The sequence below is a fragment of the Vombatus ursinus genome, unplaced genomic scaffold, assembly GCF_900497805.2.
Source record: "Vombatus ursinus unplaced genomic scaffold, bare-nosed wombat genome assembly UNPS02014812.1, whole genome shotgun sequence".
NCBI classification, from domain to species: Eukaryota; Metazoa; Chordata; class Mammalia; order Diprotodontia; family Vombatidae; genus Vombatus; species Vombatus ursinus.
In genome coordinates this window covers 1,423,695-1,441,729 of record NW_020954590.1, presented here as the reverse complement: position 1 = coordinate 1,441,729, position 18,035 = coordinate 1,423,695, and the positions used below count along the sequence as shown (strand labels likewise).

The window sequence follows — 18,035 nt, the reverse complement described above, 5'->3', positions numbered from 1 at the left end:
GTAATCACCTCCAGTCCTGGGGTATGGGGATGGTGCCTCTGGCCTCAGATCCTCCTTCAGTTCTCCCCTCTGGCCTGGAACCCAAACCAAGAACTCCACCCTCCTGTAAGTGCCCACAGCCAGTGGAGTCCCTACCCCATTGCTTCTGTACTCATTGGGTGTGTGCTGGTTCCATCTCACTCAGGACTGAATCTAGGTAGCACACCTAGTCCTGGTGGCCCTTATCAGCTGAGGTTCCCTCAATATTCCACTGCTCAGATGGCCAACTGCCCACACTGTCCAGAGGTGAAAATTCCTGTGGCTAGGGCCAAAGCTACCCCCCTCAACCAGCTAGTCCAAGGGCTCACTGCTTGCTGTTTCAGTGGAACTAGCCTGAAGGTGTTTACACTTCACAGGAACCAAACCTCAGTCCTAGGAATTTTCTTCAGATATTCTCTGATTGTCCCAGGAGGACCACTGTTCGGACCCAACTCTTGTTTCTTTTTACCTGCTACATCCACCCTGAGGCACTATTTTGTCATTTGTGGGGGAAATCTGGAGAACTTGGAATTTTCTGACCTACTCTGCTATCTTCCCAGAATCTTCTCTAAGCCAATAATTTATCTTAACAGGGTTTCCATGTGATAGCCCTTCAAACACACAGAAGCAGTTATCACAGAAAGGCAGCATGGTGGAGATGAAAGATTATTAGATAAGGAGTCAGAAGATTAAGACTCTAGTCACAGGCTCCACCATTAACCAGCTGTGGAACCTTGATCATTAAGTCATGTCCAAGATTTCCTCATTTACTGATAAGGAACCTGAAGTTTAGAAAGTGAGGCTGATTTACAATGTTAAATTTTTATAATGCTATGTCCTCCAACCAAAAAAAAAAAAAGAATAAAAATATTTTATCTTCTCTAGGATAAATATCCCCAGTGCCTTCACATAGCCCTCCTATGGAAAGGGTTCAAGTCTCCTTATCCATTGTATAAGTTACTTTCCTCTGGGATATTCCAACTCTTCAAAGCCCTTCCTAAAATATAGTGCCCATAATTCAACAAAATACAACAAATGTGGACTAAGCAGAAAAGGGAATATCAAGACTATAAACTCTCTTCTTTTTGATTACATGAGTCTAATGCAGCTCAAGATCATATTAGTTTGTTGTTCTGTTTTTGTTTGCTTGTTTTGGCATGTTTTTTTTTTTTTTACCTCTATCACCATATTGATGAAAATGAAGTTTGCAAGGCACTAAAACCCTGCGGGCTTTTTCATAGGCACATTACAAACACTAATCATTTGATCCTCACAACAATTCTGTGAGGCAGGTGCTATTGTTAGAGCCATTTTACAGTCAAGGAAACTGAAATAGACAGAGGTTAAGTGATTTGCTGGTTGACTGACTGAACATCCTTCACCCCTTTCCCCCACTAGCAAGAATGAGATTGGAGAGTTGAAGATGGCTAGGTTGAGAACCTAGGTGATGGAGGAATTGTGATACCCTCATCAGAAACAGAGGATTTAGTAAGAAGGGTAATGAGCTCTGTTTTTGATCATTGAGTTTGAGACAACAATGAAATATGCCCTAAAAAAGAGAGAGAGAAAGAATGAAAAAGAAAAAAATAAGCTTCCATTTGTACTCTAAAACTAATACTAATAAAACTAATACTTCACCAAATGGATAGCATTTTTCATCATGAGTCCTTTAGACTTGAGGTAGATTATCGTATCAATCAGAGTAATTAAGTCTTTCTCAGTTAATTACAATATTGCTGTTATTGTGTAAATTATCTTCCTCATTCTGCTCACTTCACTTTGGGAAATGGCTGAACAAGTTATGACATATGAATACTATGAAACACTATTGTGCTACAAGAAATAATGAAGGAAGTGGCTTCAGAAGAACCTGGAAAGATATGTATGAACTGATGAAAAGTGAAGTGAGCAGAATGAATTGATGAATAACTTCTGTCCTAATGGAACCTATAGAAAGCAGGGTCTCTTAACCTTTTTTTTTTTGTCATGAACTCTTTGCCAGGATAGTGAAATTGAGTGATCACTTCTCATAATAATGTTTGGGCTTGCTTTTAATTCACAATTGAAGGAAACTCTAAATTTCAGTTAGAGGTTAGTGAAAATAAAGATGTTATTTTTCCCCTCCAAGTTCTTGGATCTCCTGAAATCTATGCACAGATCTCTAAGGCTCTTTACAAATCCCAGATCAAAAACTTGTGTTCTAGAGATGGCCTATCCCTTTCCTCTAAGGAAAGACCCTCATACCTATTCCTTAGCTTGAGTATTCAATCTTTCTATTTTCTACATTACATTCTTCTACCCTATAACCTCCTGACATGGATTAGGATTGCCACATCTCTTCAGCTTTTTTTTTCCTTCCTTGCAACTATTTTTCCAATTTTTTAAGTAATCTTCATTCATCCTGATGACATTAGGAATAAAGATAGTTGCCTATAGTTCTTAATTTTCTCCTCAAGAACAGAAATCTAATTGTACTTCATACATACGTAACTGTTCCTTAGTATTGACAGAAACAAAAATATAGCATATTCTCTGCAAGTCACTACAAAATTCCCCTTTTCTTCCATACCTGTTAGCAGCAAGATACTTAGGTCTTTTAAGATCTTATTGATGACATTTGGGGGCTAGATTTTTTTTCTTCTCTATTTATTTATTCTTTCATTTTTTTTAAACTGGGACAATTAACTCTTTTGTCTCATGCAGTTTTCATTTATGAATTCTTGAAATATAACTCTGAAAAACCAGGCTTTGTTGAAGTCCATTGGGATTCAAATGGAGCTACTTGATTATGCCTTTAAACCCAAATCACTCTGGCTCTCACTGATTAGCCAATAATGGGTCCCAGCCCTAACCTCACTTACTCATTTTTTGGGTTTTGGTGGCTCAGAGTGAGTATAAATAGCAATTTTTTCTATTCTAGCCAGAAATGAGTCTGCTTCCATATCGGTTCTTTTGAGATGGCAAACTAGGCCATCTTTTGCTTCAATGCTTATCTATCCTTCACTCACAGAGGCTGTTAAATCCAATTTACTTGCACGTCATGGCATCACCCCCCTGATGTCATGGTCCTCTTCCAGAACAAAGCACAAACTGCAGCAACCTACTTAGCCTTTAACTACTGAATAGGTGTTGCCTCAGATAAACTGAGACCTGGGAAAGACCTTAGCATAAAAAGGCCAAGATCTACTGTATCTGGGGCCATCACCAGTTGTTCTGACCTATGTCTTGCCACTGGACTCTGAATGACTCTGAAGAAGAGAATGAAGCTGATGACTTTGCAAATCTCTGCCTCACTTAAATGCAATTCACTTGCAAATCAAGACATCTCCCTGCTGATGTCATTGGTCCCATTGGAGCATGTAGGAAGAACAAACAACAGTAGTAGCAGGAGTGGCTAAATTGCATGGTTAATTGCTAAAACTAATTGCCTGATTACCACATCTATTTACTACATGGTGGTAGAAATTTTCTGGGAGTTTCTGAGAGGGGCTTACTTTATATACGGCAAATTTCTCACCTTTTATTGTAATATGATGTTCACTTGCCTTGATTTGCAATTAGCACTTTCCTGCTGAGTCCAAATGGAAACAGAAGCTTCTCTGGTTGATTCTCAAGCAGGAATTTGGCAATTCAATTATCAGCAAAGCTCTGTGAATTAAATCTAATCACCTTACCTCACTTCTCTTTTCTCTGAAGCTCAGATCCTCCTTCACTTGATTTTCATTAAAGTCAAAATGACACAGGTAGGAAGTAGCCATGCTGGAATTAAAGCCCTAGCTTTCTTACTCCAAATCCATTACTCTTGGCAATACACAATTCCATAAAGGGTATGGAAGGAAAATATGGCAGTAGTTAGATGGGGATAGAAGAGTCAAGGGAAAGTTTTTTTTTAAACTGTGGAGACCAGAGCAAATTTTAAGGCATATATGAAAGAGCTAGCATAGAGGGCAATATTAAGGATGAATGGAAGAGAGAAATAAACTGATGATGTCTTAGAGATAGCAGTAAAGAACAGGATCAATGAACTCTAACAGAGGGATCAAACTTAGTGAGGAGTAGAGATTGTTCCCCTCTCCATCTGTAAACTTGGATAGAATAGTACCTGCCATACTTAGCAAATGAGGGAAAATATATATATATATATATTGTGTGTGTATTTGAGTATATATATTTCATATAGTATTTTGCAAACTCTCAAAAGCCCATATAATTTTTATCAGCACTCAAAAAAAATTACTTAGTTTAATCACTCACCGTATTCACTAATACAGTCTCCAAATAACTTTCGGCTTTTTCCAAAAGTGAAGTCCACCAAGACTTATCACAATGGAGAATATCCAGAGTAGGAACTCCATAAATACTGGCATCAGTGCCAGTGTAGGCCCATCTCCCAACAATGACTCCTTTTAAGGGAAGAATATTTGTTTGTATCTATGGGTCCTAGCATATTTGTCTCATAGTAAAAACAACATACAACTCTTATAAAAGAGCCTTCTTCTTTACAATAACTATGAAGTAGTTCATGCAAATAATATTCCAGTTTTACAGATGAGGAAACTATGGCTCAAATAGGTTAAATGACCTGCTTAGGGTCATACCAGCTAATAAAGGGACTTATTAGCTTCAACCAAGGTGCTCTAAGTCCAAGTTTGTGCTACACCTCTCTGCTTACTTGCTTTCAGCCAGGAGCAAGATTAGTCATAGAATTTAGCATGAGGAATATATTGTAGTTCTGTACTGATTCTTTGATTATTATAGGCAGTTATGGTTCTTTATTGACTCTTCCTCCACTGCCTCCCAAAACAGCCATCCTTAAAAACAAACAAACAAACAAAAAACTCTCACTCTCTATCCCCTCTACTCCCATTCTTTGCCAATTTTTTTCTGAAAGCCTCCAGTCTTCTTACATGTTGCTTCCCTCCATGCACTCTTTGAACCAACTACCCTGGCATTCTTGTTGTTTCATGCATGCCATACTCCATCTCTCAGTTCTATGCCTTTTCACTGGCTATCTCCTGTGACTGGAATATTCTGCCTCCTCACCTCTGAATCCTTACATCTTTGGCCTCCTTCAAATCTCAGCTCCAATCCCACCTTCTGCAGGAGGCCTGTCCAACCAGGAAAAACTGGGGGACCACCTCAGCTGCTAATGCCTTACTCTCTGAGATTACCTTCCATTAACTCTGTTTATATGTGGTATACACATAGTTGTTTGCATCTTGTCTCTCCCATTCAAATGTGAGCTCTTTGAAAACAGGGTCCATGTCTTTGCCCTTTCTTGTATCCCTAACATTTAGCACAGTGTCAAGTGTCACGTAATATTGTCTTTGTAAATGCTTGTTGACATAACAATATTAACAACAAAAAGAAACTGAAGACTATATAATTATAATAACTAGGTTTGGCCCCACTGGCAAGATGAAAAAATTGTACCTACCTTCGTAGAGATAAAAGGACTATAGATGTGGGATTTGCATATCTTGGTTAATGGATTGGTTAGTTTTGCTGAATGGCTTTTTTTCTCTTAGTATTTCTTTTGTTATAATGAATGATTCTCTGGGTAGGGAAAAAGGAAAGGACATAATTAGAAATGAAAATAATTAAAAAAAGATATCTATTTATATTAGTAAACACAATAACAAGGAAAGATTAAAACATTGCAGCTTCCAGCATTAATAAATCACACATCAAATAACAAATCCTTTCAATAGCCATAGAACACAGCCTTCATTATATCTTTGGAAATTCTATAAGCATGTGCTGTTTGTAGAAAAGAAATCCAGTGAAGAAGTCCAGGTGGTGAGCTGACAGCTTTAATTAAAAAACCCTGCTTTGAAAAAGTTTTTAAAAATTAACAACATGATGATAAAACACCAAAAGAGATGGAGAAAATGTGGCATGTGAGGGTTAAAAAAGAGTAAAATTCCTTTCAGAATAAACAATCTCATAAAACTAGATATAAACCACTAATCCATATGCTTAATTACTAACCCAATCAGCTTCCAAACACTGTTGCATAGTCAATTAATGGTTGCCATAGTAAACTAAAGTGCATAAGGACTTTCGACAGGATATCCCATAAAAGTGGTATCTGGTAGCCTTAGATTAGATCAGTCTCTCTGAAATGAAGCCTGGAATCCTCATTGAACTAATAAGTATAGATAACAGATAGATAGAAAGAAATACATATAATATGTTAAGCATCTATTATATCAGAAAGTTTTTATATGAAGACAAAAATTCCTAGTGAATCGCACATGACTTAATTCTTTCCGTTTTAGGTCACCAAAATTCATTCTTTCAAGGACAAAACCTCTTTTATCCTAATTTTCACAGAGCTTGCAAGACACTCAGGAGATTCTCTAACCAAGCCTTCTACCTTCAGGTAGTCAGAGCCTATAGACTATTTTCTGTTTTTAAAGATCTAGGAAGAAGATTCTACAGACTCTAAGACAGCCTTTCCCAGGGTGAATCTATATTGCAAGTAAAAATTTTCTTCCTCATGTATGACTGCTTTCATTCAATGTGATTTAAGTACATTTTTCTTCTTCAGTACTCTATGGAGATGGAAAACTAATGTGCTTCATAATAATCATTCACACACTTGAATATAGTCACCATCACCCTTTATCCTTTCTGCATCTAGGATAAACACTACTTATCTTTCTTCATAACACAAGTTGTATATCGTTTTAATCATTTTTTATCTCCAGACTGTTGAGAGTTTCTCTGAAAATTTTATTTTAAAGAACACAGAGTGAACTTGGTCACAACATTCTGATAAGTTCTTCTCCAAACAGAACATTACAACACAAAATATTCACTGCTTTTTAAAAAACCCAATAGCACTGATTCATATTCAGGAGATCCACTATGATTCTAAGTATTTTCCCCCACATTGAACCAACTGTCAACATTATTCCATCCTGATCTGTGCTGTTTATTTTGTTCAGAGATTATATTGCCATGTATTTGTCCCAGAGGAATCTTTGTCTGTTTTCAGTAAACTCTCTAATTTAGGCCACATGTGACCTCAAGGCCCCAGGTTCCCCACCCCTGGTGTACACCACAGTCTAGGTGCTTAAAGACTATTTGGGGAGACAAAACATATCTGTGAAAGTATATACAAAATAAATACATAGTAATGGGGAGGGGACTAGGGGTATTAGTAGCTAGAGGAATCAGGAAAGACTTCATACAATAAGTGGCAAAGAAGTTAAGTCTTGAAGGAAACAAAGGACTTAATTCCATGATACCTAGTGAATATATCTAGGACTCATTTTATATCTTGCTCACTTCTGCCCCTATTTTTTTGCTATTCCTGGTTACTTTCCTGCTCCAAAATACTAAGTGGGTCCACAGCCTAAATGTTAAAATTCAAATTTCTCAACCTTATATTGAAGGCCCTTGAAGAGAGGGTCTTTTTGTCTCTGTACCCCCTGGACCTAGTACTTGCCATCTAGTAGGTATTTAACAAATCCTAATATCACCTCTTACAGGAAACCTTTATTGATCCCCCAGTTCTTAGGCCTCTTTTCTCAAACTGTCATGTATTTATTTAGCCCCAAGATGAGAAAAGTCACAAGGTGGAAGGGATAACTGTACTTTTAAAATGTGAATTCCAGGGCTGAAATGTAGCAAAGAGCTGAGACCTGGCAGAAGAATTCAGGAGTGCAGCCTGGAGAGGAATGGGGTATAAAATAGATATCAATTCAATTCAATAAGTATTTACTAAGCACCTACTATATGGCAGTCATTGACTTAGGCATAAGTCACACAGAAACAAAAATAAAAAAGTTTCTATCCTCAAAAAGCTTACATTCTGCTATATTGAAACAGCCAAGCAATCTGGAAGGTAGTGTCTATGGGTAAGGGATAGAGAAACACTAAAACAAGTCTTACTCCTCAACTCTTTTTTTCTAGAATTCCATTCAGAATGAAATATCATGTATGTTTGTTTTATTCAAAAACTTGGGAATCATATCATATGAGTTTGAAAACTAGCTCTGCTAATTGCTACCTATGTAATCCTGGAAAAGTCATTTAACTTCTGTAGGATTCAACTCTTCCTCTATAAAATGAGGGAAATGGGCTACATAGCCTCTCAAGTCCCTTCCAGCTCCAAGTGTTTGCTCCTAATACCCAGCTTTTTATCCGATTTGCCTTTGACTTCATTCTTGGTGTTCCCCAAAAGACTAATGGCCTTTTTTTTTCAAGGAGTCAATAAAGGGTCTTCTTTTGCATAATATGCAGCCTGCTTGTAAGGGACTACTCAGATCAAATAGCATCTGGTTATCACAAAGGATGGTAAATTCTAGAAGGGGAGCCATAACCTACTATTTGTTTCTTTCTTCTTTTTTTTACAATGGTTTTAAGAATTAGGCTACTAGGGAGCCTAATTTACTAGGCTGTTTACTAGGGAGACAGTGTGGTATGATGGAAAGCATATTGAACTACAATTTCAGAAGACCTGGATTCTAGATAGGTAACTGTTTATGCTACCTTTGACAAATCACATCATCTCTCTGTAAAGTGGTGCAACTAGATTACCATCATAGGCTCCCAGGTATACATCTGGAAGGAATGTTTGTCATCATGTGAGGAAACAGTCTCAGACAGTTTATGGTAGCTAGGAGTCACAATGGATAGAATGCTGGATTCAGGAAAGTCTTCAAATCTTACTAGCTATGTGACCCTAGGCAAGTTCCTTGACCTCTGTCTCAGTTTCTGCATTTGTACAAAGAGGGAAATAATATCATTTGCTTCATGATGCTGTAATGAGAACTGGATGTGATAACTTAGGTGAAATGCTTTTGCAAACCTTAAAGCATTATCTGGGGTGTCCCAAAAGTCTTAGTGTGGTTTAAGCTTTAATAGCTGAAAGCATGAATAGCTTAAAACCACACTCAGATTTTTTAAACACCCTGTATAAGTATTAGCTAATTATTATTAAGGGATACCCAGCTCTGTCTCTATGATCCCATGTCAATAGAAAGTAATACCTGCAATGCTCATAATGCAAGGTTTTTGTCAGGATCAAATGAGATAATAATTATGAAAGTGTTTTTAAAAGAATCTAATGTGTTGTATAAGTATAAAGTAGACTACTAGATCTGGAAAATTATGTATTGACAAGAAGTCTTAGAGCAGGAATTCTTAACTTTCTTGTGTGGTAGACATCTTTGTTAGTCTGGTAAAGTTTAAATCTATTTAAATCTAACTTTAGAGTGTTTGCACCCAGAATGTTATCCTTCTTAGACTAATGTTTAAATGTATTGAGTAAAACATGTAAAATTACAAAGAAATTCAATTATAATGAATTAAAGATGTAATTTTTTTTTCCATCCAGCTTATGGAACTCCCGAAATCTATCCACAGAGGGCCTATAGATGCCAGTTTAAGAATACCTCCTTTATATCAGCATCATATATCAGCATCATCACAGGCACTTAAAAAAAATAGAAAAAGCACTGGACTAAAAGGCAAAAGGCCCATAATCTAGGCCCTGGTTCTACTGCTTTCTGATAATCACATAACCTTACACTGACTATCTCTGTGAGCCTCTAATTCTTCATTTATAAAATAGGCTGATAATACTTGCTAGCCTACCTGTTGGAGTTGTTATGAAAATTAAATGAGATGAAAGTACTTCATAAATCCTAGTCTTGTGTAAATTAAGGTATAATTATTAGTATTTATGTGATTTTAAAAACAGGCAAAATTAATCTTTAGCAGCTCAAACTGTTTCCAGGAAGTAATATCAAGAAATTGCTTTCTTGATCCAACTAAATAAAAGGTTTAACTCATCAAAATAACCTGATTCATTGCATATGCCCATTTTGTAACTTCTTTTACTCTAATATACATTCTGACTTTTGACTTTCTAATTATTAGGAAACACCTTTCTTCAAACAAATGACATGGAAGTCTCAAAGAGATAAGCATATTTTGGGGGAAATTCCTCGATTACTTTGTAGAGTCTGTAATCTTCCATATCATTCCAAAACCTAACAAGAAAGCTGCTGGTGAAATCATGCTAACAACAGGAGCTGGAAGTGGCCTGGGAAGGTTATTGGCCTTAAAATTTGTCCATTTTGGAGCGATTGTAGTTCTCTGGGACATTAATCAAGAAAGTCTTGATGAAACATGCAGGTTAGCCAAAGAATACGGTTTTTCAAGAGTGCATGCCTACATATGTGATTGCAGCAAAAGACATGAAATCTGCAAAGTGGCAGAACAGGTAAAACCTATTGTACTTCATACCCAATAAATCACTGCATCTGATCATCTGATTGTACTGCTTGGAGAGGAAAAGAGGAAGAGTTGTCAAAAATCCTCTAGACTTTTTTCAGGATGGGGAAAATCTGGGCCAACCACCTGAATATTACTGGGATTTTTATAAGTTTTTAAAAATGTAAGTATTTAAAAATATTTTAACATTCTTTTTTTTTAATTTGAGTTCCAAATTCTCCTCCTTCCTTCTATCTCTCCTCCACTCATTGAGAAGGCAAGCAACATAACAGCAATTACACATGTGAAATTATGTGAAACATAATTCCATATTAGCCATGTTGAAAAAAATAAAATAAAAAGCAAAAAATTGGGGAAAAAAAAGTATGATTCAATCTGCACTCAGCGTTCATCAGATCTCTCTCTGGAAGTGGTTGGTGTTGTTCACAAGAACAATCCCCAAAATCTGAAAAAAGTTCTAAGAAGAAATTTATTAGGTTATTTGGTAAAGGAGAGAACTCCCACCTCCACATTCTGGAAGGATCTTGTCAAAGGTTTCAGTAGACAAGTCCCACACAAATCATCTGACAAAGGTATCACATGTGAGTCATACATGAATTACATGAATGTTTGGAATGAATTCAGGACTTGAAGGAAACCAAAATTACTTGTAACCATCTCCAGCATGTTAGAGAATTACTGGGGTCAAGATAACATTCTGGGTGCAAACAATCTAAAGTTAGATTTAAATGGTATGATAATGAATGAGTTTTCCAAACAATATAATAAATAATAATATATTAAATATAACAATAAAGCATTCTTTCCACAGTAGCATTTTTCATCACAGGTCCTTTGGAATTGTCTTGGATCATTGTACTGTTCAGAGTATCTAAGTTTTTCACAGTTGATCACTGTTACAATACTGTTGTTACTGTATACAATGTTATCCTGATACTGCTCACTTCACCTTGTATCAGTCCATTGAAGTGTTCCCAGGTTTTTTTCTGAAACCATTCTGCTTGTCATTTCTTATAGCACAAGAGTAATCCATAACAATCATATACCACAACTTGCTCAGACATTCCCCAATTGATAGGCATCCTCTCAGTTTCCAATTTTTATCACCACAAAAAAAGAGCTGCTATAAATATTTTTGTATATATGGATCCTTTTCCCTTTTCTTTAATGTCTTTGAGATACAGACTTAGTATTGATATTGCTGGGTCAAAAGGTACACACAGTTTTATAGCCCTTTGGGTACAATTCCAAATTGTTTTCCAAATGACTGAACCAGTCCACAACTCCATTGCATTAATGTCTCAATTTTTCCACATCCCTCCCAGCATTTGCCATTTTCTTTTTCTGTCATGTCATTTAATCTGATAGGTGTGAGATGGTACCTCAGAGTTGTTTTAATTTTCATTTCTCTAAATAATACTGATTCAGTGCATTTTTAAAATGTGAGTATTGATAGCTTTGATTTCTTCTTCTGAAACCTACCTATTCATATCATTTGACTATTTATCAATTGGGGAACAGCTCTTAAGTGAGGCCTTTGTCAGAGAAACTTGCTAAACAATTTTCTCAGTTTCTACTTTCCTTTTAATTTTGATTACATTGGTTTTGTTTGTGCAAAAACTTATTAATGTCTTGTAATCAAAATTATCCAATTTACCTTCTGTGATCCTCTCTACTTCCTGTATGGCCATAAATTCTTCATTTATTTATAGATCTGACAGTTAAATTTTTCCATGCTCCTTTAATTTGCTTATGATTTCACCCTTTATGTCTAAATTATGTACCCATTTTGACCTTATCTTAGCATACAGTGTGAGATATTAGTCTGTGTCTAGTTTCTACCAAGTACTGTCCCATTTTCCTAGTAATTTTTGTCAAATGGTTAGCTTTTGTCCCAAAAGTTTGGATCTTTGGGTTTATCAAACATTTAATTAAGATGATCATTTTCTACTATGTATTGTGAATCTAATCTATTCCACTGATCTGCTGCTCTATTTCTTAGCCAATACTAGATTGTTTTGATGATTTCTGCTCTGCAATACAATTCAAAATCTGGTACTGCTAGGGCACCTTCCTTCATAATTTTTTCATGAATTCCCTTGATATTCTTGACCTTTTGTTCTTCCAGATGATTTTGTTATTATTTTTTCTAGACCTATAAAATAATTCTTTGGTAGTTTGGTATGGCACTGAATAAGTAAATTAACTTAGGTTGAATTGTCATTTTTATTATATTGGCTCAGCATACCCATAAGCAATTAATATTTCTCCAGTTGTTTAAATCTGAATTTATTTGTGTGAAAAGTGTTTTGCAATTGGGTTCATATAGTTCCTGGATTTGTATTAACAGATAAACTCCTATGTATTTTATATTGTCTGCAGTAATTTTAAATGGAATTTCTCTTTCTATCTCTTCCTACTGGACTTTGTTGGCAATATAAAGAAAAGCTGATAATTTACATAGATTTACTTTATATCCTGCAACTTTGCTGAAGTTGTTAATTATTTCAACTAGTTTTTTTTTTTAATTTGATTCTCCAGGATTCTTTTATCCTGAAGGCCCAAAAAGCTTCTCTGCCTTCATGGGGTATTTCTTAGTTCCCCTGTGAGAGGTGAAATTTAAGATTGTAAGAATGTAAAACATATATTTTATTTTTTTTAGTTGTTTATAAATTAAGATTTTAGCCTCTGGAAAACACATTTATGCTTCAGTCGATCAATAAACATTTATTAGCACGGTGCCTGGCATGTACTTAAGTGCTGAGGATAAAAAAAAAGAGGCAAAAAAAAGACAGTCTCCACCCTTAAGAAGTTTACAATATAATGAGAGAGACAATATTAAAACAATTACATACAAAGCAAGCTATAGACAGGATAAATAGGGACTAATTAAGAGAGGGAAGGCACTGGAACTAAGAGGGGTTGGAGAAGGTTATCTGTAGAAGGCAGGATATTAGTTGGGACTTAATGGAAGCCAAGGAGATCAGTAGTCAGAAAAGAGGAGGTAGAGCATTCCAGACATGGGGGAAAGCCAAAGAGAATGTCCAGAGCAGAGAGATAGAACAAAATGGTCTTGTTCATGGAACAGCCAGGAGGTTAGTGTCACTTGATCAAAGAGTATGTATGGAGGAGTAAGGTGTAGGAATACTGAAAATGTAGGAGGGGACTAGATTGTAAAGGGCTTTGATGCCAAACAGAGCATTTTGTATTAGATCTTGGAGGTAATAGGGTGGCACTAGAATTTATTGCGGGGAGGGTATTACATGATCAGACTCACACTGTAGGAAAATCACTTTGGTGGCTGAATGGTGGATGGAATGGAGTGGGAAGAGGCTTGAGGCAGGCAGACCCACCAACAGCTGTTATAGTAATCAAGGTGTGAGGTGATGAGGGCTTTCACCAGAGCGGTGGCAATGTCAGAGGAGAAAAGAGGGCATTTTGGAGAGATGTTGCAGAGGTGAAACTGACAGGCCTTGGCAACTGTTTCAATATGGGGCACAGCAGGCAGGGATGGGGGTGGGGCGGGGCAACTGGGTGAGAAATAGTGAGGAATCCGAGATGACGCTAAGGTTGTGAGCCAGAAGGGAATTATGGGGTTAAGTAGATATACCCATTTTTGTAGGTCTTATTTTAAAGCTGTGCTTTCTCTGTGGAAGAAGTAACCTGAAGATTCAATGCTCCCAGGGCTCTGAGCCATCCTACTACCCCTTAAGATAGGTGCTCCAGAACCACTGAAAGAAATCAAGAAAATGTATGACTGTGTTCTCTGATTTCAAATTCCTCAAAACATAAAGGATATATCTTTGCCAGACTCCTTAGTGTGAAGGCAACTCAAGAAAAAGGAATTGTTTTTTCCTTAAATAGTATTTTATTCTTTCCCACAATTGCAAATCAAGAAAATTTTTAGCATTCATTTTTATAAGATTTTGAGTTCCAAATTTTTCTCTCTCCCTCCCCTCCCCTCTTCTGAAAATGGTAGGTAGTTTAATATAGTTTATACATATGCTATCATGTAAAATATATTTCCATATTCATCATGGTTGTGGAAGACAAAATAGATCAAAAGTAAAAAATAAAGCACAAGAAAGAATAAAGTAAGTGAAAAAAAATATGCTTCAATCTGCATTCAGACTCCATCAGTTCTTTATCTGAATGTGGATAGTATCTTTCTTCATGAGTCCTTTGTACTTGCCTTGGATCATTGCTGAGAAAAACTGAGTCATTCGTAGCTGATCATCACATGATGTTCTTGATGCTGGGTACAATGTTTTCCTGGTTCTGCTCATTTCATTTTGCATCAGTTCATACGAGTCTTTCCAGGTTTTCCTTTACTCTGTGTGTGTCTCTCTGCTTCAAGTGTGTTTCTTGTAAGCAACATATTTTTTTTGATCCACTCTTCTATCCACTTTCATTTTATGGGAGAGTTCATCCAATTCACATTCACTATTATGATTATGACCTGTGTATTTCCCTCCATCCTATTCTTCTTCCTGTTTCTCATCTCTCTCCTTTCACCCTGTCCCACATCACCAATGTTTTGCTTCTGTGTACCAGCTCCCCTGATCTGCCTTCCCTTCTGTCAGTCCCCACCCCCTTTATTTAATCCCCTCCCTTCCCACTTCCCTGTCAGTAAGATGGAGTTCTATATTTATCTAATTATGTATATTATTCCCTCTTTGAGCCAATACTGATGAGAGTAAGGTTCCAGCAATGCCCATTGCCCCCCTCTCCACCATCCATCTTCCCTTCCACTGTAATAGATCTTTCTCACCTCTTCATGTGAGATAATTTGCCCCATTCTTTCTCTCCCTTCCTTCTTCACTCATTTTACTCCATTTTCTCATCCCTTATTTTTATATCATTCCCTCAAATACACCTTATACCCATACCTTCTGTCTATGTTTATTCCTTCTATCTATACTGATAGTGATGCAATTTTTAAGAATTATGAATATCATCTTCCCATGTAGGGGTGTAAATAGTTTAGCTCTATTGAATCCCTTCTGTTTTCTTTTCCTTTTTTACTTGTTTATGCTTCTCTTGAGTCTTGATATTGGAGGTCAAATTTTTAGTTTAGTTCTGGTGTTTTCCTTATGAAGGCTTGAATCCTATTTTGTTGAATGACAATTTTTTCCCTTGATGTATTATGCTTAATTTTGCAGGTAAGTGATTCTTGGTTGCAATCTTTGTTCCTTTATGCTCTGGAATATCATGTTCTATGACCTCTAATCCTTTAATGTTGCAGATGTCAAGTCCTGTGTGACCCTGATTGTGACTCCCCAGTATTTGAATTGTTTCTTTCTGGCCACTTGCAGTAATTTTTCCATGACCTGATAGTTCTGAAATTTGACTATAATGTTCCTTGGGGCTTTTATGTTAGGATCTCTTTCCTGAGGTGATCATTGGATTCTTTCAATGCCTATTCTGCCCTCTGGTTCCAGGATATCAGGACAGTTTTCCTTGATAATTTCTTGAAAGATTATTGAAATGCTGATGTTGCCCTGAGGCCCACAGGGGACCCTCATGTCTGGTACTGTGCTGTAGGGATGGGGTGGGGGTTGCCTGATCCTGCTGGAGGCAGTAGGGCTCTTGCAGCTTACCTGGTGCTGAGCTGGGGTTCTAGTGGTGGTTTCTGGCATGTGCTGAGGTCCAGTAAGGTTTTTCTGCATTTCCCAGCAGGGAGTAGCTGCGGGGGTAGGGCAGGGGGAGATATGAAATAGGAGGTAGGGCAGGGGGAGATATGAAAGAGCATTTCTTGAAAGATGCTGTCCAGATTCTCTTTTTGATCATGGCTTTCAGGTAGTCCAATGATTCTGATATTGTCTTTCCTGGATCTATTTTCCTGGTCCATTGTTTTTCTCATGAGGCATTTTACATTTTCTCCCATTTTTTTCATTCTTTTGAATTAGTTTGATTGATTCATGATGTCTCATAGAGTCATTAGCTTCCACTTACCCAATTCTAACTTTTAACGTGCTGTTGTCCTCAATTTGCTTTTTGTACTTTCTTTTCCATTTGGCTGATTGTACTCTTTAAGGAGTTGTTTTCTTCAGTGGATTTTTGTATCACCTTTTCCATCTGACCAATTCTACTTTTTGAGCAGTTTTCCAAGCTGTTGATTCTTTTTTTTTTTCATAAGTCTCTTGAATCACTCTCATTTCTTTTCCCCATTTTTTCTACCTCTCTTATATGATTTTAAAGTTCCTTTTTGAGCTCTTTCATGAGTTCTTTCTGGGCTTGAAATGACTTCCCATTTTTCTTTGAGGTTTTGCCCATAGATATGTTGACATTGTTGTCCTCTTCTGAGTTTGTGTCTTGGTCTTTCTTGTCACCATAATAACTTTCTATGGTCAGATTCTTTTTATGTTGTTGTTTTCTGCTCATCCTCCCCCTCCCTTTTTTTTTTTTTTTGCCTTTTTCCTTCTTTTAAATTTGAGCTCTGCTCCCAGGGTGGAAGGGTACTTCCTCAGTTTCTTGTGCCAGAGGCTGTAGGCCCTGGCTGTTTACCAGATGCTATGCTGATGTTGCCCTGAGGCCCACAGGGGACCCTCATGTCTGGTACTGTGCTGTAGGGATGGGGTGGGGGTTGCCTGATCCTGCTGGAGGCAGTAGGGCTCTGGCAGCTTACCTGGTGCTGAGCTGGGGTTCTAGTGGTGGTTTCTGGCATGTGCTGAGGTCCAGTAAGGTTTTTCTGCATTTCCCAGCAGGGAGTAGCTGTGGGGGTAGGGCAGGGGGAGAGCCTACACTGAAATATGTGAAGGTCTGGCCCCTGGAAGACACCTACCTGTCTGGAGCTGCACCGAAGCACATGGAGGTCCAGTTTCCATAAGATGCCTGCCTGGGACAATGCTAAAGCACTAGGAGGTCCAGCCATGGCAGGGTGCCTGCCTACCCAGGGCTGCACCGAAGTACCTAGTGGTTCTTGGAGGTGGGGTCTGCTGGTTCCCCTGGCTATGCTAAAGTGTTGACATTTGATTGCTCCACCACACTGGGGCTCAGGATCTCCCACTAGTTTGCTGAGATGGGGCTTGCTGCGGCTTGCTGGAACACTTTCTATCCTGGAATGTGCTCCCCTTTTATCTGAATGAGATGGACCTTTCTTTCTGATCCTCCAGTTTACTCAACTATAAAATAATGGAGTAGTACTACAGCAGAGGTTCTTAACTTGGGGTCCACCAAGGGGCAGACAGATTTCAGGCAGTCCAGATCTTGCATGGGAAAAAAATCATCTGTATTTTCACCTTTTTATAACCTTTCTTTCACTAACCTTTCTTTATAATACTGTGTGTTTTTGTTTTATGCATTTAAAAACATTATTCTGAGAAAGGATCTCGAGGCCAAAGGAGTTCATCACACACACACACACACACACACACACACACACACAAAAGCCTAAGAATCCCTATGTTGGAGGATCTCTAAGGTCACTTCCCATTCTAACTCTCCAGTCTGATGCATTTTTGTCTAAAGTATTTCTTATTTCTGCGATCATGTACTATTTAGTAATCTGATATCTCTTATTTTAATCTTTTCTTTCCAAACTGATTTGAATCTAGGCAGCTATAATAAGTGCCTTTACCCCAGAAATTATGTCACATGAGATTTCATCACAGGACACTGTTCCCTGTGCTCTGGGACAACATGTAAGTATCAACATTCACAAAGGTCATCAGTCCTCCATTTATGGCTGGAATGCAGATACAGTGAGTGGCTACCACAATCCTTCTCTGTCCAATCCAATGATGACTGGATTGACATTGACTCCA

The 18,035-nt window shown here is 37.5% G+C and overlaps 1 protein-coding gene across 1 annotated transcript in view; it reads left to right on the top strand.

The window, feature by feature from the left end:
- Nucleotides 1–258: 258 nt before the first annotated feature.
- The window catches only part of LOC114053810 (short-chain dehydrogenase/reductase family 16C member 6-like), a 37,827-nt gene continuing 20,050 nt past the window's right edge, over nt 259–18,035 (top strand). The window contains exons 1-2 of the mRNA XM_027876938.1: nt 259–458; nt 9,946–10,258. Of these exons, the coding sequence (XP_027732739.1) occupies nt 259–458; nt 9,946–10,258 (513 nt within the window). The remainder of the gene's footprint in view (nt 459–9,945; nt 10,259–18,035) is intronic.